At 48.2% G+C, this 25,929-nt stretch overlaps 1 protein-coding gene across 3 annotated transcripts in view; it reads left to right on the top strand.

The window, feature by feature from the left end:
• The window catches only part of RILPL1 (Rab interacting lysosomal protein like 1), a 43,526-nt gene extending 18,193 nt beyond the window's left edge, over positions 1-25,333 (top strand). Inside the window, exons 5-8 of one of the 3 annotated variants that reach the window (XM_065905077.1) lie at positions 11,404-11,576; positions 14,166-14,258; positions 21,635-21,658; positions 23,548-25,333. In XM_065905077.1, the coding sequence (XP_065761149.1) occupies positions 11,404-11,576; positions 14,166-14,258; positions 21,635-21,658; positions 23,548-23,692 (435 nt within the window). In that variant the 3' untranslated portion in view covers positions 23,693-25,333. Of the gene's footprint in view, positions 1-11,403; positions 11,577-14,165; positions 14,259-21,268; positions 21,357-21,634; positions 21,659-23,547 lie in introns of all 3 variants that reach the window. The other 2 variants (XM_065905079.1, XM_065905078.1) reach the window with 2 other exon arrangements.
• Positions 25,334-25,929: the final 596 nt, after the last annotated feature.

The following is a 25,929-nucleotide window of genomic DNA, read 5'->3' as shown; positions in this document are numbered from 1 at the left end:
AGCTACGGAGCCTGCATGCTCTGGAGCCCGCGTGCCACAACTAAAGAAGCCCATGTACTGCATCGAAGACCCAACACAGCCAAAGAAATAAAAATATTTTTAGGAAGACCTGTACACAAATGAGACTGGCAGCACTAGTCCCAACAGCCAAAAGGTGGAAACAACCTGCATGTCCGTCATCTGGTGACTAGAGAAACAAAATATGGTCTGTCCACATCATGGAATAGTATTCACCCATAAAAAGGAATGGAATAATACTGAAATACTACAATTTGGATGGACCTCAAAAACATGCTAAGTGAAAGTAGCCAGACACAAAAGGCCACATATTGTATGAGCCATTTGTTTGAAATATCCAGAAGAGGCAAATCCATAGAGAGAAAGGAGACTGATGGTTGCATAGACTGGGAGAAGGGAAAATGAGGTGTGAGTTCTAACGGGTACAGGGTTTCTTTTGAGGGTGATGGAAATGTTTCTGGAATTAGACAATGGTGATAGTTGCACAACCTTGAAAGCACTAATATGTACTGTGGTTTTTATACTTCAAAAGAGTGGATTTTATGGTGTGTGAATTATATCCCAAAAAGCAAGCCAGCGATTCATGTTAAAGGAGAGCCATAGTGCCAGAGTGCCCCAGCTGCATGGACTCTAGAGCCAGTCTGCTTTGGTTCACATCTAGTCTATTCCATACTACTGCCATGACTTTAGAAAGTTATCTAGCCTCTTAGCATCTCAGTTTTCTCATGTCTAAAATGGGAATACTAGGGAGTTCCCTGGTGGCCTTGTGGTTAGGATTTGGCACTTTCATTGCAGTGGCCTGAGTTCAATCCCTGGTCTGGAAACTGAGATCTTACAAGTTGCATGGTTTGGCAAAAAAACAAACAAACAAAAAAGGGAATAATAATCAGAGTACTTACTCCCAGATTGCTATGATGAGAATTAAATGAGTTAGTTCATTTAGAGTGTTAGCTGCTCTTATTACCATGATAGTCTGAGGGAGTCATAAAGGCTTCCCCAAGGAGGTGATGGAAAGAATGAGAGTGAACTAGGTGAAGGGAGGTGGCATGTACAAGGGCCCTGTGGCGGGGGAAATTGCAGTGCAGTCAAGGAAGGATAAGAAGGCAAGGGTGAGGGACTTCCCTGGTGGTCAGTGGTTAGGACTCTGCCCTTCAAATGCAGGGGGCAAGGGTTCAGTCCCTGGTCGGGGAACTAAGAGCCCACATACCACGTGGCACAGCCAAGAGAAAAAAGAAGGCCAGGATGGCTGGTGTGCAAGCTGACAGGGAGGGAGAAGGTCTGAATTGGGTCAGAGAGGTTGGCAGGGCCCAGTGCTGCAGAATGGAGTTTGGCTTTTATCTGCAAGCACTGTGCTGGGTGCTGTGGAGGTTTGAGGAGCTTACAGCCCAGTGCAGGAGACAGTCTTGGACACCAGCAGCTACACTCAAGGTGGGAGGGGATTGTCTTAGCACTAAGAGGTTGTCTCAGTCTGGGTTCCCTCGAAGCAGAGCTTGAGAAGAGAAATGTGGGCAGGAGGTTAATTGGGGAGGTGATGGATCGCAAAGACCAGAGAACTCAGACAGGGAAGGAGGAAAAGGGAATTTGAGGGTGTGTCATTGAGGTCACCATGGGGAAGCTCAGTCCCTCTGGGACCTCCTCCCAGAACAGTCTTTCTGGAGGAGAAGGTCTTAGAGCAATGATCTACAAATGCCTGTCCCCAATTAATAAGGGGAGGAGGGTTCCCAGGGGTGTTATCCCCTCCCAATACTCCCAGGCAGAAGTTGTGGAGCAGAAACTGGGGGGAAAATGTAAAGACAGGACACTTCCCTGGTGGTCCAATGGCTAAAATTCCAAGCTTCCAATCCAGGGGGCCTGAGTTTGATGCCTGCTCAGGGAACTAGATCCTACATGCTGCAACTAAGATCCCACATGTGGCAGCTAACACCCAGGGCAGCCAAATAAATAAATGAAGTAAATATTTTTTTTAAAAAATGGAAAGACATCCGGTGGGTGCTCGAGGTGGGGCCCTGTCCACATGAATGGAACCACACCACAGCTGCAGCGGAAATCCGGGTGGGCCCAGTATGTGACCCAGGGCACCAAAGGTATCTCCCACGTAGATGTGCCCCTGGGATATTCCAGGAACATAGAGATGGGGCAGTTAATCCTGATGGAGGTGGCATGGAATTTCACAGATCAGCTGTTACTTCAGCTGAATGTCAGTGATAATAATGCTGAGACTTTGATAGGCAGATGTAGAAGATGGATATACTGTTTCAGAAAAATGTAGTAAACTGTTAGAAAAAAGCTCAGAGCTTCCCATTTCTTCCAGCACATATTTTTTGACTTTCCAGTTTGCAGGCACTGTGCTGGTCTCTTGGGTTCCAGGTGAGGGAGGTAAGATAGAGGAGCTTTCCATCAGACTGGCTCAAGTCCCAGCAGAGTCATAAAGTATCTTGTGAATTTGGGCGATATACTCCTAGGTTCTTTGAAGGACAAGAACCTCTGAGATACAGATAGGGAGGAAGAGAGAGAAGTCTTGAAAGGGAAACTGGAGTAGAATCTTCTTTTGGCTACAGGTGACAAAAGCTTAACTTAAAATGGTTCAAGGATTTAAAAAAAAAAAAAGGAATTTGGGATTGTGTAACTAAAAGCTTTGAGTTAATGATGGCTTCAGGTATAGCTGGTTCCAGGTGCCCTAATGACGCTGGCAGGAATTTGTTTCAGTCCTTCTCTCTGTGTTGGTATCATTCTCAAGCAGCCTCTTGCCATATAGTGGCCTCTAGTACTCAACCAGCTTTGCAACCCCAGCAGAAAGAAATTTCTTCTTTCTCAAATTCTCAGCAAAAGTCTCAGGAACCTTCTCGTTACCTCACCTGAATCAATCTGAGGTCTAGATTATACATGTTGTCCATATCTGAGCACGTAACTATCCATGATGGTGCCTGTCTGAGCCACATGCATGGAGAGTAGGAAAGAGGAGTTTCTCCAGAGGAAAACTGCCGTGACTCAGCTCAGAGATGTGCAGGCCAGGCAGGACAACAGCTGTTGTCCATGTCAGAGAGTCAGGGTTGAGAATGCCACACACAAAACTCTGAGCAGAGAAGGATGTGGATTCTTACACAGGGTTTCAGCAGGGGAGTGACAGGATCAGCTCTGAGTTTATATGGAGGACAGTTGAACAAAGAGACGATGGCAGCCATGGCTGTCAGGGACCCTTGGCAGTAATCCAGGCAAGAAAGGTGAGGACTGGACCAAGTCGATAGCCTTGGGACAGAGGGGAGGAGCCAGCAGGCGAAGCTTGGGGTGGTCACTCCCTCCCACCTCCCCTGGGTCCACCTTTCAGCCTCCTGAGCCCCACGAGAGCTCAGGTTCTGTCTCTGGCTGGTCCAAACCTGGGTCCTGAGGACATCACCCCTAGCCACAAGACTCTGAGTCCGGTTCCAGATCTCTTTCGGACAAGGACACTTCACACCTCCTTGGCCCGGCTGCTGGTAGGTTTCAGTTTCCTTTCTGGCTCCAGGGAGGTGGGGCAGAAACAGAGGTGTAAAATCCAGGAGCAGTTATGACTAACCCACTAAGCTTCTCTGCAGCGTCTGTTCCTGAACTCAGGGTGTCTTTTGAGGGCTTGACACCATCGCTTGGAGCTGAGTGGCGTTCAGGATGCTTGTCACTCAAACAGGGAAGCTACAGGTAGTGGTGGCTTCATTACTTGCTGCTCTGTGACTTGGGGCCTGTCCATCTCTTTGGGTAACAGGATCTTATCTGACAAATGAGGGACATGAACTTGACTTGATTCAGTAGATCTAAAAGTTAGCATGGCTGGCACTAAAAGGAACAAAATGGGGTCATTTGTAGAGATATGGATGGACCTAGAATCTGTCATACAGAGTGAATTAAGTCAGAAAGAGAAGACAAATGTCATATATTAACGCATATATATGGAATCTAGAAAAATGGACAGATGAACCTATCTCCAAGGCAAGAACAGAGACACAGAGGTAGAGCACAGACATGTCAACACAGGGTGGAGGAAGGGGAGGGTGGGACAAATTGGGCGATTAGGACTGACATATATGCACTACCATGTGTAAGACAGACAGCTAGTGGGAAGCTTCTGAATAGACAGGGAGCTCAGCTCGGTGCTCTGTGATGGCCTAGAGGGGTGGGACGGGGATGCTGGCAGAGCGGTCCAGGAGGGAGGGGTTGTATGTATACATACGGATGATTCACTTCATGGTACAGCAGAAATCAACACAACATTGTAAAGCAGTCATACTCCAATATAAAAAAACTTAGCGTGGCTGGATAGAGGGTGGTGATCAGAGGAGGGCACAGTGAATTCTGAGTGGAGATGAGGGCCTTGCAGGACTTCGAGGCCTTGAGGAGGGTCTGTGGCCCGGGTAGGATGTCCGGGGATGGAATGTGGGGCAAGAGGAGCGGCATAAGCCAGACTAGAGACTGCAGGGTGAGGCTGGGGTGGTGTTAGTCCCGGCACCAGATCAGTGAGGGAAGATGGGAGCTGTGCAGGGATCCAGAGCCGGGGAGGAATCCATTCTTTTCTTTTTTTTTTTCACTTTTATCAGAGTATGTACCGTTCTGTGCTTAATCACTCAGCTGTGTCCAGCTCTTTGCAACCCCATGGACTGTAGCCCGCCAGGCTCCTCTGTCCATGTGGATTCTCCAGGCAAGAATACTGGAGAACGTTGCCATGCCCTCCTCCAGGGGATCTTCCCAACCCAGGGATCTAACCCAGGTATCCTGCATTGCAGGCGGATTCCTTAGCAGCTGAGCCACCAGGGAAGCCCTTATTAGAGACAGTTGCTTTACAATATCGTGTTAGTTTCTCCGGTACAGCAGAGTGAACCAGCTGTATGTATACATGTATCCCCCGCCCTTTTTTAAATTTCCTTCCCATTTAGGTCATCACAGAGCATTGAGCTATACAGTATGTTCTTATTTATCTATTTTATACGTAGTATCAATAGTGTATATATGTCAATCCCAATTTCCCAATTCAGCCCAAACTCCACCCCATCCACCTTGGTATCCACACATTTGTTCTCTGTATCTCCATTTCTGCTTTACAAATAAGATCATCTATACCATTTTTCTAGAGTCCACATATATGCACTAATATACGATATTTGTTTTTCTCTGTCTTACTTAACTTTGTATGACAGACTCTAGTTCCATCTACATCTCTACAGATGACCCTGTTTCATTCCTTTTTATGGCTGAGTAATATTCTTTAGTATATATGTATCACAGCTTCTTTATCCATTCCTGTGTTGATGGACACTTAGGTTGCTTCCGTGTCCTGGCTATTGTAAAGAGTGTGGCAGTGAACACTGGGGTGCGTGTATCTTTTTGCATTATGGTTTTCTCTGGGTATATGCCTAGAGGAGTCTGTTCTTAACATCGCCTCTTGATTCATATGATTGTTTCTGAGATGTTATCGCTGTCATTTTAGTGTGATCTCCAGTAGGCAGGTCTCTTTGTATATTTTTATAACATTTATTGAGATGTAATCCACATGGTATACAATCCAGCCACTTAAAGTGTACAGATAAATTTTTTAATTTTTTGGCCGTGCCATGTGGAATCTTACTTCCCCATCCAGAGATCAAACCTGCACTTGCTGCATTAGAAGCACAAAGTCTTCTCTTTTTTTTGTTAAATAATAATAATATTTATTTATTTGGCTGTACAGAGTCTTAGTTGCAGCGTGTGGGATCTAGTTCCCTGACCAGGGATCAAACCCAGGTCCCTTGCATTGGGAGCTCATGGTCTTAGCCACTGGACCACCAGGGAAGTCCCAGAAGGGCAAAGTCTTATCCACAGGACTTCCCGGGAAGTCCCCAGGTCAGTGGTTTTTAGTACTAAATATACTCACTCTATTGTGTGATCATCACCACTATCTAGAACATTTCCATCAGCCCAGAAAGAAACCCCCTACGCATTAGCAGTCACTCCCCATCTCCCTCCCCCAGCCCCTGGCAACCACTCATTTACTTTCTGTTTCTGTGAATTTGCCTCTTCTGGACATTTCGTTGAAATGGACTCGTGCACCATGTGATCCTGACTACCTTCTTACTCAGCATGTTTTCTAGTTCATCCAGCTTCTCATAGTTTAACTGGTGGTTTGTCCTGCCTTTGACAACTGGACATATAAACCCTTAAGAAAATGAAGTTGGCTTCTTGTCTAAAGGACTTTATATAAAACCAGTGAGAAAACTTAGAGTTAATAGTACCTCCTTGATGTCAGTGTCTCTGCCTTTTAAGCTCTTGATTTCTTAGTAAGTTGGGGGGTTTTTTGTTTTGTTTTGTAACTTTTTATATTGGAGTATAGCTGATTAACGATGTCGTGATAGTGTCAGGTACTCAGTGAAGTGACTTAGCCATACCTGTACATGTCTCCATTCTCCCCCAAACTCCCCTCCTATTCAGGCTGCCACATGACATGAGGCAAAGTTCCCTGTTCTACACAGTAGGTCCTTGTTGGTTATCCATTTTAAGTACAGCAGAGTGTACATGTTCATCCCAAACTCCCTAACTATCCCTCCCCCTCCCCCTTCCCCCATTGGTAACTGTAAGTTCGTTTTCTAAGCCTGTGAACCTGTTTCTGGTTGGTTGTTTGTTTTTAAGTATCCAGGAAAAGCAGAGAGGGGCCTGATGACTGGCCTGTGAACCAGGGTTTTGGGCGCTGAATTTATCCATGGTAGCCTGGAGCTACCAAGGGTGACCAGAGCACAGTCATTCCCCATTGCTGGGCCAGGGCTGCTCAGAAGTATGTTCCTGGGGCCTTGGGAGCGCAGGAAGTGATCTTGCTAGACCCAGGCAGTGGTGGGGTGGGGGGAGCACGCTCAGGGGGCCAGGCCTCAGGATGGAGGGCCCTGATGGAGGGTATTGCCTCCCTAAGGCCTCTGGACAGGCCCCGTTGCTTGTTGGCTGGTCTCCTGGGCCTCCCTGGGGAGTACCTGGGGCCTCTGGCATCTCCCTCAAGCTGTGCCCAGAGAGCCTCAGGGGACCACAGACAATCGGCGATAACCCGAGCCACCGCTGTGGTCCCGCACGGGGTAAGTCTAGAAGGCTCGCTGCTGATTGACCCGATTGCCATGTTGGGAAGAGCCTTAGCCATGTTTCTTGAGGACTGGGCTGCCCTGGGCACTGCAGCAGTGCCTGGTGGTCTCCGGAAAAGCTGAAGCCCCAATCTCATCCTCTTCTGCACTTCCAGGCAGCAATCCCAGAAGTCAGGACTTTTTTTGCACACCTGTCTCGGCATCTCTCAAGCTCTAAGGGGATCAGGTTGCTCCTCTGATAAAAGAGCTATCTTTTCGCCAGAGGTAAAGAACTCAGGTTCTGAGCAAGCCCTTTGGTGTCTTGGGTGAGGACAACCCATGGAGGTGAGCAGGGAACTACCATGCCTTGAAAGCCTGTATTCATAGGAATGGCCTGATGTAGGAGTGGGAAGAGCCCTTAGAAATATTAATGGGTTTTTTAGGGCTCGATGGGGAAACACAGGCCCAGAAAGGAGTAGGCAGCTTGCCCAGAGCCCTCTGGGAAAGTGAGGGGTTGGGAGCCCTCCTGAAGGGCTTTATGTCTTTCCCAGGCATGTGGTCATCTGTCAGCTGGCACTTCCCAGAGACAGAACAAGGCAGGGGACTTGCCCAGCGGGTGTAAGAGCCTGGGTTGTTTGAGGAAGGGAGGGGCTGGAAGGGAGTGTGTGAGCCTGAGATTTCGGTCTACAGCCTTTAACACCTATGGGATCTAGGCAGAGAAGGAAAAGGGGGAGGTGAGTGTGCAGCCGTGGAAATAGCACATGAAAGGACGCAGCTGCTACACAACACCAGCCTGGTGTTGCCATGTAGACTCCATGTGACCTAGTTTTCCATCTTTTTTTCCCCAAAAGGAAGCCCTAAACCCAAACTTTAATGTGAAATCTCCTAATCTAAAACAATTGGCAGCTACTTCAAAGGAGTTTTAGAACACAGAATCAAATAAAAGGGGGGTGGGGTGGAAGTGGGGCCACTGGGGTGGGCCCAGAGTTCTTGGTGAACTCCTACACATCCCTCAAGACCCTGTGCACAGAGACCACATCTGCAGTAACATCTTCTGTGGTCCTTCTCAGAATTGATGTCCTTGCACCTTTCATTATATTATCATATAAATTTCTGTTTGTGTATATCTTTCCTCCACCTCCACCTGTCTGATTTCATCTCATTAGCTCAGTGACCAGCAGGCACAAAGTTGTTGCTCAGTCATATTAAGTGAATATTAGACCTGGGTTTGATCCCTGGGTTGGGAAGATCCCCTGGAGAAGGGAATGGCAACACACTCCTGTCTTCTTGCCTGGAAAATCCATGGACAGAGGAGCCTGGCAGGCTACAGTCCATGGGGTTGCAAAGAGTTGGACACAACTGAGCGATTAACACACACACACACACACACACCTCCGAGGATGCTCTGTGGTTAACCTGGGCAGAGGAAGAGAAGAGAACTGGCATTAGTGAGTGCCTGCTGTGTATTAAGCATTTGTTCTACATGATCTTGGGTAGAGGATACTGTCTGAATGTATGGCCATCAGGTGGTCCAAGGAGCGGCCCCAACGGCTCTGCAGAGGAAGTTAAACACTGAAGATGGACTTCCCTGGTGGTTCAGTGGTTAAGACTCCATGCTTCCAATGCCAGGGGCACAGGTTCGATCCCTAGTTGGGAAGCTAAGATCCCACACGCCAGTGGTGCAGCCAAAAAAAAAAAAAAACCATTGAAGACGTTCCCTGAGAACACAGTCCTTTGAAGGTGTGGCATCAGTAAACCCCGTAGAGTGCCTTCTTGGGATGTTCATTCCTCCATTTCCTCCCTGAGCTCTTGGGTAGGAAGAGGCCCCACCAGCCGGCTTGGGTGGGCGGCATGTGTCAGCTTTCAGTTTCCTGCTACCTCCAGACACCTCCCCTGCTGCCCCCTGCTCGGTGCTGACTCCGGCTCAGACCTGCTTCCCGTCCCACGCCTGCTGGGTGGCTCTGCTGTCACCTGATCGCCTCTGGTGGGTGGTGTCTCCTTTCAACTGTCCTCTCCCAGAACAGCACGTCCCCGGCTCTCTGGACGTGAGGCATCTCAGCTCTGCCTCCTGTGGTCCTTCAGCCGCCTGGCCCATCTAAGCTAGAGTCCCTTTCTCCTTGTGCTTCTGTGGGGGTTTGGTGGGGGAGGAGCCTGTTCTTTATTTCAATCCCTCTTTCCCTCGGTCCAAAGCTTTTTCACTGTTGTCCTAAACTTTTGTCCACTCCTTCTGGACGATCATGGGACATTGGCAATGCAAGGCTGTCAGGAACAGTACACTGCCTGTAGAGTATGGGCCACCTGCCGATATGGCCAGCTTGGACCTGGAAAGCTTGCAAAAACTTCCTTGCTATCAAAAAAGAAAAAATGTTGGCAAGGATGTGGAGAATGTCAAACCCCTCCTACACTGATTACAGGAATGTAAAAGGGGGCAGCCACTGTGGAAAACAGTTTGGCAGTTACTCCAGAAGTTAAACATAGAGTTACCATATGACCCAGCAATTCCACTCCTAGATGTATACCCCGAGAAACTGAAGTGTTAAAACAAATCTTCGCATACAGATGTTCATGGCAGCATTGTTCACAACAGCCGAAAGGTAGAAACAAAACTCAGATGTCCATCAGCAGATAAAAGGATAAACAAAATGAGGTCTATTCACCCAGCAGAATATTACTTGGCGATGAAAAGGAATGAAATGCTGGCACAGGCTATAATGTAGATGAACCTTGAAAACATGAGTGAAAGAAACCAGTCACCAAAAGCCACATATTATATGATTCCATTTCTAGAAAACGTCCAAAAAAGGCAGACCCATAGAGAAACAGAAAGCAGATGGTGGTTGCCAGGGGCTGGGGGAAGGGGGACTGCTGATGGGTGTGGAGTTTCCTCTGGAAAATGTTTTGAAACTAGTTAGAAGTGATTGCACTGCACCATGAATGTGCTACACGCATGCATACTCGGTCATGTCCAACTCTTTGTGACCCCATGGACTGTAGCCCGCCAGGCTCCTCGCTCCATGGAATTCTCCAGGCAGGAATACTGGAGTGGGTTGCTGTTTCCTTCTCCAGGGGACCTTCCCGACCTAGGGATTGAATCTGTGTTTCCTGAGTCTCCTGCATTGGCAGGCAGATTCTTTACCACTGTGCCATCTAACACCACGGAATTTTGCATTTTATTTTTAATAGGGTTTTGATTTTTTTATATTGAATTTTATTTTCTTTTTAATTTTTGGCCATGCCAAGTAGTATGTAGGATCTTAGTTCTCCAACCAGGGATTGAACCTGGGCCCCCTGCACTGAGAGTGCAGAAGCTTAACCACTGGACCGCCAGGGACATCCCTGAATTGTGCATTTTAAAATGGAAATTTTATGTTGTGGGTTTTATCACAATTTAAAAAAAAAAATGACAAACTCCTTGCTGTGGAAGAGAGCAGGAGTATGGGGTTTGGGTCTGGAAACTTAGCAGGCGAGGATCCATCTATGTGACCCACATGGAAGAGAAGTAAATGCCCGCGTCAGCTGTGACGTGAACCTCCCACCTCCACCCCTACCAGGGCTTCCATCGAACTCCAGTGAAAAGCTCCCCACCACCACTGGGGAGGAGTGGGCTTAACCAGAAGGCCAGTAACAAATAGGAAACTGTGTATGACTTCTTATCAAAGAAAAAAGGAATAGAGAATGGCATATTGGATCTGATTCCAACGACTTTGGCCAAGTTAGCAATAGCCTCCTTTAGAAAGGGCTTCCCAGGTGGCGCAGTGGACAAGAGAGGAGACACAGTGCAGGAGACATAAGACACTCGGGTTTGATTCCCGGGACAGGAAGACCCCCTGGAGGAGGAAATAGCAACCCACTCCAGTATTCTTGCCTGGGTAATTCCATGGATGGAAGAGCCTGGCAGGCTAGAGTCCATGCAGGCGCAGAGAGTCAGACAGGACTGAGTATGCATGCGGTGCCAATTGGTTAGAAAATGAAGCAAGAACATGGGAAAGGGAAGCCAGGCAGACTTAAGAGGATGGTGGCATTGAGGGAGCATTGAGTTTCTTCTCTGACACCTTTTAATGTTATTTGTAATTAAAACCCTGAGTCAATTGGGGAGGCAATGGGATCGTGGGTCTGGGTATTGAGAAGGCAAACAGCGCGCAGGTGGCCACTGGCTGTGCTCTCCCGAAGGACGAATGCTGACTGCACAGAACGTGAGCAGAGGCCGCCCGCAAGTTCTTAAAATAGCGCCCTCGGCAAGCTGCTCAGGGCGGGAAGGGTGGGAAATTCAGACTCCGGCAGGATGCGGAGTGGGTGCTAGTGGCTGTGGCCAGGAATTCATTAGCAGCATCTCTGCCCCCTCCAGGTGGAGCTGGGTGGAGAAGAGTGTGTCTCCGAGGCGGAGAAGGTGGCCATGGATCTCAAGGACCCTAACCGCCCCCGGTTCACACTGCAGGAGCTGCGGGATGTGCTACATGAAAGGAACGAGCTCAAGTCCAAGGTGTTTTTGTTGCAAGAAGAGCTGGCATACTACAAGAGGTGAGTGTTCCACTGAGCTCCCAGGCTGGCTCCATTCTGAGGTGGCTTGGAGTTTAGGGCCCAATTCACACCTGGAAGAGGAGGACTGACTGCATCTGTGTTCATTGTAGGGATCGTCACTGGCCTGAGGCACTTACATACCAACTCAGAATTCCTTTCTGAAACTCTGAGGCTCAGATTCTTCTTATAATTCAGAACTTTTCCAGCAGTTAGAAAGGAATATTATAAATACTGTATTACCTTATGACCTTATACTGTATGTGAGTTCTGGGGTGGCTCCCCCCAAGTCAAACACAAGAATATTTTTGCAGCAAAAGATGTGAACATTCATACGGAATCAATGGGATCAGTCAAGATGATAAACAGCCTCACGAGGTTTCTTTTTTTTTTTTAATATTTATTTGTTTATCTGGCTGTGCTGGGTCTTAGTTGAGGCATGCAGGCATGTGGGATCTTAGTTCCCCAACCAGGGATCGAACCTGTCTCCCTTGCACTGCAAGGCAGATTGTTAACCACTGGACCACTAGGGAAGTCCCTCACGAGGTTTCATTTCAGAGCTTGCCACCAAATGAATGACCAAAAAAGCGAATTTTGGTTTTTAGAGCTGTTTGGATTTGGGAATTACAGATAAGAGATGGTGGGGGATAAAATGGAAAAAAAATAACAGAGATGATGGAGCTACCAGCCAAATATTTTTGATCATTTAGTTCATCCATGGTCAATGAAGTCCTTGCACATACAGTAGCCACTAGCCATGTGTGGCTATTTAAACGCATTAAACTTAAGTAAAATGTAAAATTCAGTTCCTCAGTTGCACTCACCACATTTCAAGTGTTCCATCAGCACTTGTGGCTGACAGCCACCATATTGAACAGTGAAGAAAAACATTTTCATTCTCCTGGAAAGTTCTATGCACAGCACTTCCCCAACTTAAACAACTATCTCATACCATGCCACCTCATACTCGTTCAGCTTTGTACATGTGCTTAGTCGCTTAGTCGTGTCCAACTCTATGTGACCCTGTGGACTGTAGCCTGCCAGGCTCCTCTATCCATGGGATTCTGCAGGCAAGAATGCTGCAGTGGGTTGCCATTCCCTTCTCCAGGGGATCTTCCTGACCCAGGGATCGAACCCATGTCTCATGTTTCCTGCAATGGCAGGTGGGTTCTTTACCACTAGCGCCACCTGGGAAGCCCCAGCTTTGTACACATTGCCTTTCTATTGGTTCCTCAAAACACACCTTGCTCGATTCAGGTAACCTCAGGACCTTTGCACATGCTGCTCCTGTAGCTGGAAAAACATTCCCCGTGATTCTTCCCATAGTTGGCTCCTGGTCACTCAGGGTTTGGGTCAGATGTCACGTCCTGAGAGAGGCCTTCCTTCACCATCATCACCCCTTCAAAGGAATGCTCTGTCCTAGTCACTGTCTGTCATTTTACTCAGTTCTGCTTTCTTTTCGACTGCGCTGGGTCTTCATTGATTTGTGCAGGCTTTCTCTAGTTGCAACAAGCAGGGGCTACTCCTTGTTGTGGTGCTCAGGCTTCTCATTGTGCAGCACAGGCTTCAGTACTTTTGGCTCTCAGGCCCTTATGTGGGCTTAGTTGCTCCACAGTATGTGGAATCTTCCCTGACCAGGGGTCAACCCATGTCCTCCTGCACTGGCAGGTGGATTCTTATTCACTGCACCACCAGGAAAGTCCCACACCCCCCTCAGTTTTACTTTCTTCATGACTTTTTTCACTATCTCACATTCTCCTGTTCAGGAACATGCTGGTTTTATTGTCTGTTTCCACACCAGACTGCACCATCATGGCACCAGAAACCTTACTTGTCTTGTTCATGACTAAGTTCCCAGCACTCAGGATGCAGCTTACCCAGAGTAGGTGCACAAGTGCCTGTTGCATAGAAAACTAGAAGGAAGGACCAATGTGGTCCCTGTCCTTGTAGGGAAGATAAGACATCAGAGAAAATACAATGCCATACATGCTTATGGAAAACCTACTGTGAGTCTGCCACGTAAGAAAGTTTTATGACAGTGTGTGCACTGGCTGCTTGAAGAAGAGACAAATCTCTTCTGGCTTGGGATGGGGTGGAAATCAGGAAGGCTTCATGGAGGAGGTGGCGTTTGAACTGGGTCTTCTCTAAAGGACAGGGTCCTTTTCAGATATGGGAGATGTTGTGGGTGGCATATTCCAGGCAGAATGAATCACAAAGGCATGGAGACAAGGAAACATTTGGCAAGAACAGGAAATAATTCTGTTTGGCTAGACTCTCCAAAGTAAACTTAAAATAGAGATGTGGGTACCCTCCTGAAATTCCTCACGCGTGACCAACTGGGCCAAAGGGCCTGCAGGCACCTGTGTACATTGCCTCCAGGACATATCCTTCCTCTTAACTGGCCATTCCAGAAGCCAGCCCCTGAGGCAGAGAGCTTGTGGGGCACAGGCCACTGTTGTCCTCCTGGGTCCCTTATTACCACTCCCTTGTAAAAGTCTGTGCCCTCTCAGACCACCAGACAGTGCCATTGGGATATTCCAGCTTTCATGGAACTGTTGACTCTCTAATCTCATGTCTCTCAACTCCTTCCAGTGAAGAGATCGAAGAAGAGCATCGAATACCCCAACCTCCACCCATTGCCCACCCGAGAATGTCTCCCCAACCTGAGTCTGGGATCAAGCGACTGTAAGTGCTGCGCTTCCGGTGTCTGGAGCTGCTTATTGGTGGCTGAGCTGGTGGTTCACACGGCCTCTCACTTCTCCTGGGCACCTGCTCCAGGCCAGGGCTTGTCACTAACCACCTCCCGCCGAGATGGACCTAACCCTGGGGCGCTTTGGGCCTAGCCCTTGACTTGGCATTCACCTCTGTACCTTGAAGGCCGAGTTCCTCCTAGGGGGGTGGGGGGTTGGTCCCTGGGCAGAGGGGTTTGGGGAAGGCTGAGGGGGCGGGAAGGGGCTGGGACCTATGGCTGATGCTCAGGGCTTGCTTGAGTGTATCAGGTGGGGCATGTCTCTGAAGACAGCAAATACTGCGTGGTGGAGAAGGTTTGTGCCTCTTTTTTTTTTTTTTTTTTTTTTTAGGTTTGTGCCTCTTAAGGGCTTGAAACCCCTGTTCTGAGATGTCCGAATGGCCGCAGGTCCACCCTATCTATGCTTTTCTGTGACGACTTTATCTGTCCCTCCATCTCTCTATTTATTCATTGGTGCATAATACATGCAGAGGCAGGGCCTGGTTGCTGTGGGAAACACACAAGAAAAAGAGCATCCTAGTCATTGCCCTCAGCTAGACTTAAAGCTTCTTCAGGGATCCTTGCATCAAAAGACTCCTTTGAGACTCAGATGAGAGGTTGCAGACCATTTCCTGGAGGGGTCGGGGGGAGGAAATCATACAATTTTGCAAACAGTTTTTGGTTCACTGAGGCCTGCAACCCTTCAGATAAAAGGTTAAAGCTCTAGTCTCATTAGCTAATATCTACTAAGAACCTACTATGTGCTACTATCTACTAAGAATGTACTATGTGTCCAGTACTGTCCCGGCAGATTGAGTCCTCACCATAGCCCTGTGTTATTGTTCAGTCGCTTAGTCATGTCCAACTTTTTGCGACCCCTATGGACTGCAGCATGCCAGGCTTCCCTGTCCTTCACTATCTTCCAGTGTTTGCTCAAACTCATGTCCATTGAGTCAGTGATGCCATCCAACCATCTCATGCTCTGTCACCCCCTTCTCCTTCTGCCCTCAGTCTTTCCCAGCCTCAGGGTCTTTTCCAGTAGCCCTGTGAGGTGGGGGCATTGTCATTCCCATTTTACAATTAAGGAAACTGAGGCACTGAAGTCAGTCACCTGCCCAGGGTCATACAGCTAATAAGAGGCAGAGTCAGGGTTCAAACCCAGGCACCTGGCCCAGAGCTCCCATTTTAAATTGCAGGACGGCCTTCCACTCCCAGTTGTCTTGTGGCCTCCTGTTCAACCCCAAGAGGGTCTTCCTGGCTCTCAGCCTTACAACTTATTGTAAAAGAGGCCTCAGTTCTTCCACACAGACTCTGGTAGAAGCTTTGTGAAAGCAAGTGGCATGGGTTGGGAAGCTAGCTGGGGTGCTTGGAGAGGGGAATTGGGGTGTTACTTGGATACCTTAAACTTTAAAGCCCATTTATGTTTGAAAATCCTCGACTAGTTCTTATCCTGTGAATTGACTTAAGCCTCAGTGTTGGGGGATGGGAAGGGAATGCAAAGTGTGTGTAACTGCTGGACCTTCTGCTCTTAGTTTTTGTTTGGTTTTATTAGGTTTTGGTTTTGGGTTTTGATTGCGCTGGGCGGAGTATAGGATCTTAGTTCCCTGACCAAGGATTGAGCCCACACCTCCTGCATTGGAAGTGCAGTCTTTTTTTTTTTATGATTTTTTTTTCATATGGACTATTTTTAAAGTCATTATTGAATTTGTTACAGTATTGCTTCTGTTTTATGTTTTGGTTTCTTGGTCTAGCTCCCCAACCAGGGATCGAACCTGCACCTGCAACATTAGAAGTCCATGTGGTTACTGGACTGCCAGGGAAGTCCCTGGGTTGTTTTTTGTTTTTGTTCTGTCCTTAGAAAGGGATGACTTGTTCAAATGTGTTCAAATGTTGGACCCTGGGAAAGGCTGGCCTCCCTCTAGAGTGTGAGGTTAAAGATCTGGTTTTCTTCCAAGCCGCTCTTGGCCAGCTTCACATGTTGTTTGCTTGGCCCTCCATCTGCTGGATTTGAGAGGGGATGTGGTCCCCAGTTCTGCTTAGGGATAAATATTTCCTGGGGTGAAGCTTGGAACTATTAATTGATAGGCCTCCTCTGGATCTCAACACCATGTCGGCCACGTATTAGTTTGTAATCTTCTGATGGCACTTGAAACATACCTCTAGGTAACTTAAGATAAACTGTTGGTCAAGCAACTGTTTTCAGGTCATCTTGGTTTTAGATTCAGCTGGATCCAGGCCTTGTCATCAGGGCTTTGCCTCGTTCCCTCTACCTCTACCGCGGTTTTCCTTTCCGTGTGCTGTATTCTTGGGTGGCAGTACAGCTGCCATCAGCTCAGGCTTCTGCTTTCTGGTATGAAACTTCAGAGAAAAGAAAGTCTCCCACAGGGTCACAGAATTGAGTCTCATTGGCTCTGACCAGGTCACATGACCATGCCCTAAACCAATCACAGGGCAGTGCATCCATAGATCTGGTCTGGTCTCATTCTCACACCTGAAACTTGGAGTAGCTTTAACTCCATCCAGTTCCCACGGATTGAAGTTAAGGGAGGGACAGACCCCAAGCAAGATCAGTTTGCTGAGCAGACAGAAGTAACCGGCGTCCACTGTAACCTCATCTTTGGGGAGAAGGAGCCCTTTGGTCTTGATTCTCTGATGTACTCAGTATCCTTGGTTAAGATTTCCCATCCAGTGCTTGGTCAGAAGTGGGATTCCTTTAGCTGAGGCCCTGATCTGTCCTCCCGCCCCACTTGCATGGAAGGGTGAGCAGAAAGTGAAAAGTGAAAGTATTAGTCGCTCTGTCATGTCCAACTGTTTGCGACCCCATGGACTGCCAGGCTCCTCTGTCCATGGAATTCTCCAGGCAAGAATAAAGGAGTGAGTAGCTATTCCCTTCTCCAGGGGATCTTCCAAACCCAGGGATCAAACCGGGGTCTCCTGCATCGCAGGCAGATTGTTTACCATCTCAGCTACCACGGAAGCCCTAGGACAAGCAGAAGTGATCTTACATGTTTTGGCTTAAATCCTGGGGAACTAGAGAAAATGTTTATGAGCTCACACAGTCCCTCCCTTGGCTAAGGGAAGGATAAGACCAAGAGAGCAGCATCTTCTTCCCTCAGCAGTTCCTTCCCTTTAACAGTCAGACCTTTCCATCACCTCTGCTCCACCAGTACTACATTTACAGCATCTCCGGCACTGTAATTCAAGTCACGTGTAATTCTAAGGCTTCCTTCTGAAGCAGTGTTGTTCTGACTTTCTAATTTTCCACTCCAGCCCCCTTTCTGTAAAACGGTAATTAAGTGTTGGTCTTTGCAAATCTCAAACTAGGTAAAATCCAGAGGAAAGGTATCAGAATTAGCCAACAATCTAACAGCCATACCACCCTGAACGCGCCCGATCTCGTCAGAATTAGCCAACACTCTTTTTTTTCTACTAGTTCTTCTACCCACACCTGAGTTGGCTGTGGCGTCTGGTCCTCTTTTTTCCAGATTGTTCCGGAAAGGACTCTGTTCTCAAACCCCATCTCCCCTTTAGTTTGGCCTCTGGTTGCTCAGCAAGACCTGGGGTTCTGAGCCCAGCTGGAGAAGTAGCTGGAATCTGGGAGTCAGAGACAGACGAGAGGGAGAGAGAATTCAGAATCTCTTCCACGGGGTGCAGGTGGCTAGTCCCATGGCTGCCCCAGTCTTCTAGGGGATAAGTGGGAGATCAAACCAGCACAAAAGGCTTTTGACCAGCCCAGACAGGACAGCGGCCGCCTTTGTCCGCCTCAGCCACTGACCAGAAGCTGCATCAGGGTGACCACGAGCTCAGAGCCTGGGGCAGAAATGGATCTTCCCTGGGGACCAGGGAAGGGAGTGGTCATTCTTAAGATGGTTCCACGCCTGTCTCCCTCTCCATCCATCACTCTCAGGCACCCATCTGGGTCTGTCTGGTCCCTTTGTCCTGGCTTTTGTGGAGTATTAGTCATACACCTTTTTAAAAAAAAATTTACTTGGCTGCTCCAGGTCTTAGGTGCGGCACTTGGGATCTAGTTACCTGACTTAGGGATGGAACCCAGGCCCCTCCACATTGGGAGCGTAGAGTCCCAGCCACTGAACCACAGTGTCCAGTATGTCGGGAAGTCCCAACACAGCCTTTTTAGTGCAGCTCACAGCTCTTCCCCAGCTCAGCATCCTGCCTTCCACCACTTTCCCCACCCACCAATGAGTAAGCAGTAACTATTTAATATCTTGGAGGTTCTGCTCTGTCGGGAGATTCAGAGCTGGGACGTTTAGCCCCATTTCTCAGATGAGGAAACTGAGGCCCAGAGAAGCCCATTGACTTCACTGTGATTACTTGCTGGGAAGGATCAAAGTTGGGATGGATCGGAACCCATGCCTTTTTTTTGCCACCCAGCCCTGTGCTTGCCCCAACCGCCTCATTCGGCCTCCCTACCCCTCCTTTTCTTTACCTCCCCCACTTCCCGAGTCACCAGCTGTGGGCTGACTGCCCAGTTCCCTTATCTCTCAAATGCACCACCAGTCAGAGACTCCAGAGTCTACATTTCTGGGCTGAACTGGTCGAGGGAACCAGAAACTCCAGCCGCCTGTCCAAACAGCGTGCCCAGAGGACGTTCCAAGAATAGCTTGTGATTGAGCAGCTGCTGGCCAGAGAGTCTGGGCTGGCACTGCCTGGGAAAGTCACGAGGGAGCGGCTGAGTGGCTCCACCCTTGTCCCCAGTGGACACCAGGCACCAGCGCCCCCTTTGTGTTGCTCGCAGCTCTCCATCACGGGCTGACAGGCACACGCAGGGCTGCTGAGCGGAGGCAGGGGGCTGACCAGGGAGGCAGGCGGCTGGCAGTGGGTATAGAGGCTCAGCCGGGGAAGCTGCGACAGAACAGCTGGCCTCACACACCAGAAGAGCTGGCCTTGGAGTATCCAACAGTAGTGACAATGGTGCGATCTCTCCCTGTCCTCCTACCTGCCACCCTGCTCACTGCAGCCCAGAAATAACTTCTTCACAGCCGCCCATTGCACTGCCTGAAATGCCACTGTTAGAACCTCATTTGCTTTGAGTCTTCCAGAAATAATTGTTGCAGGGTGGGGTGGTGGCGGGGGCTGGTGGGAGCTTGAAACCAGCTACATTGTATCCAGGATATAACTTTTGACCAAAACAAGCCAGTCTTTTTTCATAGCAGTGGCTGTCCTTCTGGAGGAGGTGGCTTCTGCAGGGAGCCTGGAATGGGGAGAGAAGGGGGGCTGTCCATGTCAGGGATCCCAGCGAGATCCACAGAGAGTAGCTCAACCAGAACACCCTCCTGCCTCCCCGCCAGGTGTCCCAAGGCCCTGATGCATCAGTCTGGCCCCTGATTGGGCCCCAAATGAAGTCCAGCATTTCTCAGCAGGCAAACATCTGTCCAGGCAAAATACCTAGCCTGCATATCTTGGACCATCCCCTAAACAACTGTGTCTTTGAGGGCTCCCTGTTATGCTAGAGAGAGCATAAAGGTGAATGCAGAGCCTTATGGCCGAGAAGCTAATGGTGCCTGCTAGCCTGGCCTCTGGGGACTGGGCCCATTCAGTGGGAAGCCCCTCACTGTCACCATTAGAAGCCTTTCAGATGGTTCTGCTGAGATGCCAGCTCCCAGCTACTTTGGGAAATTGCATCAAAGGTGATCCAGACACAGAATTCGCAAACCTCATTTGAGATCATCATATTATTATATCTTTTCCCCAGCCAACCTCTTTAAAAAAAACAAAACAAACAAAAACAAAACCAAGCTGTTCAAAATAAGTTCTGGAGACGTGGTTAGAGTTTCTTTATTTTCCTTGCCCAGACAAGGAACCTGTGAGCATTCACTGTTGTTGTTTGTTGTTCAGTGGCTAAGTTGTGCCTGACTCTTTGCAACCCCACGGACTGCAGCACGCCAGGCTTCCCTGTCATTCACTGTCTCCCGGAGCTTGCTGAGTAGACTCTGGCTTATCCAGGGGAGCGATTGTGCAGCCTGTCTTCTGCCCAGCCCATCCTGGCTGCCTTATCTTCCCTCCTGGGTCTCCCCTGGCTGCCTTCAGGGTACCGAGCCTGCAGCTTGTGGCAGCTGGGGGAGACGGGCTGGAAGATACCCACAGATGTCACCACTGAATCCCACAGCAGGTTTTGATCCACCATTCTCCACACCCAGGCCTGTGTTTTCAGCCCTCAAGGCCAGCCTGTCTTCCCTAGGTGGTTGTCACATGCTATTTGTTTGCTAGGGTTGCTGTACCACAAACCAAGCTGGCTTAAACAACAGAGATGTATTGTCTCACAGTTCTGGAAGCTAGACGTCCAAGATCAAGGTGTTTGGCAGGGTCTGTTCCTTCAAAGGGTCATGAGGGATCATCTTCTCCATGCCTCTCTCCTAGCTCCTGGTGGTTTGCTGGCCATCTTTGGCCTTTGTTCACTCACAGAAGCATCACCCCAAACTTCTCCATCTTCACATGGCCTTCTTCCTGTATGCGTATCTGTGCCCACATGTCCCCCTATATAAGGACACCAGTCGTATTGGATTGGGGCCACCCTACTCTGGTATGACCTCACCAAAACTAGTTACATCTGCAAGGGTTCTATTTCTAAATAAGGTCACGTTCTGAGCTACTAGTTAGGACTTTCCAAAATATGAATGGAGGCGGGGTGGTAGGTGGACAGCACAGTTCCATGTAAACCATAAGCAAACCCCTCAGCTGACCTGTATGTGGAGTGTGTTTCTTTTTCACATCTCACCCCCCCTTTTTTTAAATTTGGCTCCACCGAGTCTTTGTTGCAGCATGCGGGGTCTTTAGTGGAGGCATGCAAACTCTTAGTTGCAGCATGTGGGATCTAGTTTCCTGACCAGGGGTCGAACCTGGGGCCCCTTGCATTGGGATCGCGAAGTCTCAGCCGCTGGACCACCAGGGAAGTCCCAACCTCCCCTGTTTTTATCTTCTCTGTGTCTATCTGTACTTTTCTAACCAGGATCTTTACAGCCATAATGCCCATGGTAGCAGCCGGACTGATAATAGATGACCCCACCCTGCAGCCTGTCCGACGACTTGTGTCCCTCGTAGGCACTGGATTTTTTTCTGGTTTCCTTTTGAGCTGTGCCTTTGCAACGTCTGCTGCGGCTGCCGCTGGGGCTGGCCTGTCTTCTCTGGCCCCTTGAGCTGCATGGCCATACCCCTGCGTGTTCCCATGTGAAGTGGGTGTTGAGTGTGATTTCAAACGTGCCACCCATGAACGCTCCATCTGCACGAGTGAAGCCTTGGAATTGTGGGCTCTGTCACCGATAATTCTTTTTGTCTTTTCTGTTTCCATTCTAAAACCACCTTGTCCATGATCCAGTAAAGAAGGTCCTTTAAGTGACGGGTCAGTAAGCCACACCCACCATGACCCATCCCCCTGAGTGACACTAACGCTGTGTTTTTCAATCTTCACACCCTGGCTTTCTAAACTGCTTTGTTTCGCCAAGCCGTCGTCAGCAAGCCGTTTGAGCTTGTTAACAGGAACAGCAGAAGAGGGGACTTTGTCTTGATTCTTTCTGTGTCCCCTTGGACAGGAAGTGGCAAGTGGCTTTCCTGCTTGAATCAGGCAGACATGATATGTATCAGTGATGAATGCGGCTGTATTTCTGACCAGCTTAATTGCTTCGATTACATTACAGAAAGAGCTCTCAAATAACCCAGAATGAGAGTCATTCCTTCATTCGCCAGTGCATATGTTGGTTTCAGGGAAAAAAAGAGACTTTACATATACATGTATATGTTTGCCTGAGTCCCTTCACTGTTCACTTGGAACTACCACTACACTGTTAATCGGCTGTACCCCAGTACGAAGTACAAAGTTTGAAAACAAACAAAAACAGTCCAAGAATACATCATTAAAAAAGAGAGAGAGAGACTTTAGCTGGTAGAGAGAATTTCTCCAGGCAGGCTTGGCTTGCCCCAGCTTTACAATGAAAGACTACTTCATTTCTGGTAGGAAGTGATTGTAGGATCCAGTAACCACAGAATAGGAAAATCATTTTCACCCAAATGTGATTAAAACTGAACTCCATAGGCCACAGCACTAAAAAATGGAAACAAAACAAAACAAACAACAAAACCTAATAGGTAAAGGGACAGAGGGAACTAAAAATAGTTGATCTGAAGCTTTGATTTCTCAAGGGTTCCTTCCTATTCCTGCTCTCAGAAAACATAACTGAATTACTATAACTCTGACCAAGGTCAAAAACCAAAATTCAAGAGTAGAGGAATTTAGTAAGACTAGAAATCATCTTTAATTAGAAGCTGGGAGTACAGGAGAACAGTTGGCAGCTTAGAAAGGACTTATCGGAAATACTCAATGTGGGCCAACTCGGGTTGACTGCCCAGGGTCCTTGACTCTGTTGAGGTGGAGTTTAAGCTGACTTTGTTTCAAGTGGGCCACTTTGTCAGCTTTTTGCCTGAGATTTCCACTTTTATCATTCAGGTCTCTGATGGTTCACTCTGATTGATCAATGATCAACAGTCACAGCTATTTGAAAAAGACTTCATGGTCTACTGTAGCCGTGTAGATAGTAACTGTGACAACTTCTAAATGCTCTCACCATTAGATCACTTCTTGTCACTTGTCCAAATTGATGTTTCCCAAATTTCTTTCACAGTCTGTATTCACAGTGTTTATCTAATCAGTGCACATGCGTACTATTACTTAATATATATTTCTTAATATGTATTTTAATCTCTTTTCTTAACTACCTACTTTGAGCTCATTCTAAGCAGGAGAAATATCCATGAAATTTGGACTTTGAGGTGCTACTTATCTAGCTTCCCAGTTCACATCACATAAATACATAGTTACTTTAAAACATTCATCTCTTTACATCTGAATCATCTTACATCTCATATGGCTTCTGAGTACTCCTTTCTCTGCATCATCGAGGTAAAGAAACCCATGACGTATGTTTCCAGTAGCTTTTTATTTCCACTGGTAAGAAGAAATCCCCTGTAGTGCTTAAGTGGGGAGGTACATCACACATCACCTACATTCACGCCCTGCTCACACTGTGTCACCTCCAAGGTACCGTGACAGTCACATGTAGAATCAACCCCCCGCTGCTTTCCGGAATAACTCTGACCCGCACCCCAACCTTTTCTTTCACACCTTGAGCTGATTCGCTCCCCTCACGTTTGCCGCTGTACGTCCCTGGCAATTGTAAAACCTGTGACGTGCAGAGCCAAGGGCAGCCTCTCATTTCCGTCTTTCCCTTCCCCAAGGTTTAGCTTCTTCTCCCGAGATAAGAAGCGTCTGGCCAACACGCAGAGAAACGCGCGCATCCACGAGACCTTCGGTCAGTGGGCCAACTGCCACCGTGATGACGGTTACACGGAGCAAGGACAGGAGGCCCTGCAGCACCTGTGACCGTGACCCACCTCTGTCCTTGGACCTGAACCACCCACCGCCAGGGGCTGCCATGGAACACGGCCACCTCGGGTATCACACCCTCAAAACTGATCCCTCCAACAGACTGTCTGCTTCGAGGGAGCACGTTGAAAAACTGATGCCAAACTCTAAAGAGACGTTTATTTATACCAGGGCTACCCCCGTTTCTAATAGATGACTCCAATCCCTTAAGATATATATTTAATAAGACCATGAGCGGAGGCTGACTTTTGCATTAACTTTAGTAACACGAGCTTCGCCAGATACATCACCTGCCGCTCTAATTGCTGTTTGACTGGCTTTGTATGAAATTCTTTGTGTAGAAATTTTATGATCACATTTGTCATACTGACATGGGAGGCAGGGAACTGGTAGGTTTTCATTAGTTGCGTTCATGATATTGTCATGGTGGTAGCAGAATATATAGGATGCATCAACTAAATGGGGAGGATCTCCGAAGTCACAGGACACACTGGCCCCGCTCAGACACAAAGCAACAGAAAACAGGGACAACAGTCCTCCCACCCAGAAACTGAAGACAAGTTTGCAAGAGCCTGTGGTTCTCTATTGCACCTTGTTACTGACAGTGCCTAGAGCATGTAGCAATGTTCAAGGCCAGTGCCTTGGAATCTGCTGTGAGTTATGCAGTACTAACCAAACAAAGTTGCTAAGGATGAGACACTGCAATGGTTCTTGTGTGGGTTCTTGTTTCTTGGCATCTTGTTTCCTTTCAGCATTTACTGTGTCAAATACTTAGTCCCCTGGGAAGAAGACAAAGATCCCAAAGTGGATTGAGAGTGGGGTGTGGAGCCCTAGGGGATGCTGGATGGTGGGTGGGGTAGACTTGGCAGAGAGAGGGTGGTGGGTGCAAAGATGGCTTGGGGACCACTGATGTCTGGCTGACTTCTGGGGCTGTGGTGGACACCCGGATGCCCTGTCTGCAACTGGCAAGTTGGGGGTTTGCCCAAATAATGCTTTTTCTCCACCCAACGGGTGCAAGGCTTGAGAGAGATACCATTTCCCAACAGAGCACTCAAGGATATCTGACTGGGCTGCTTTCTACACGTTTTACTGTGTTGTGCTAAGAAATCATCAGGTTGGTTTACAGAATCTACATTTCTCAGAATCTACATTTCTCAGAATCTACAGAATCTACAGAACTCTGTTTTCAGATCACTAAGAAAAATAATCAGACAGGGTAATGTTGGTTTAGAGTAGTGGTTCTCCAACCTGACTGCCATTAGAACTACTGTAGTTTACTCTCAGAGAATATAAAAGCCTGCCAATTGCAGGAGACGCGGGTTTGATCCCTGGGTCAGGAAGATCCCCTGGAGGAGGAAATGGCAATCCACTCCAGCAGTCTTGCCTGGGAAATCCCATGGACGGAGGAGCCCAGCGGGCTACAGTCAAGGGGGTCGCAAAGAGTCAGACACAGCTGAGCAACTCAACAATAAAACTGATCCCCCATCAAATTCCCCCCATCACGTTTGATTGCCCTTCCCTGGGGTAACCAGTGTTGGTAGTTTCCTGGGTGTCTTTCCTGAAATAATTTATAAATATACATGCAGTCATGTAAAAAAGATATATTTCTCTTTTTACGTAAATGGCAGCATATGATACGCACGTCCTTCTGTACCTTTCATTCCTTAGAATACCCTGGATATAACTCCACAGCAGTATAAGAGACACTGAATCTCAACCAGGGGTGATTTTGGCCCCTAGGGATATTTGGCACTCTCTGGAGACATTTTTGGTTGTCGCAACTGTGTGCAGGGGGGGTGGGTGCGGGTGCTGTCATCCATTCTGGGTAGGCCCCAGGGATGTTGCTAAATATCCTACAATGCATAGCCCAGACCTGAAACCAAAGAATATTCCAGCCCCAAATGTCGATGGTGCCAGTACTGAGGAACCCTGGTCAACTATACAGAGTGTAATTTGTCTACGTTTGTCCAAGCCCACGGGTGGACAGATGGCTTCCAGTTTTCCTAAAACTGCACTGCACACTTTCGTACTTGTGCATCGGCCCGCAGAATAAGCTAGAAGCAGAGCTGCTGGGTCAGAGGGAGTTGGCCTTTGCCATGTCGATGGGTACAGCCCCTGCCAGGGTGGGGCAGGGGAGGAAAGGGAGGTAGTCCTACCTTTTTTTTTTTTAAGTTATCAGGGCTGATACAAGACTAAACCCAAATGTCCAGGGGCAGGGTCTGAGTGTGTATATT

This window comes from Muntiacus reevesi, chromosome 13 (genome assembly GCF_963930625.1).
Source record: "Muntiacus reevesi chromosome 13, mMunRee1.1, whole genome shotgun sequence".
Classification (NCBI taxonomy): Eukaryota; Metazoa; Chordata; class Mammalia; order Artiodactyla; family Cervidae; genus Muntiacus; species Muntiacus reevesi.
Note: the sequence above shows the minus strand (reverse complement) of the source record. Positions and strands in the feature narration are given on the sequence as shown.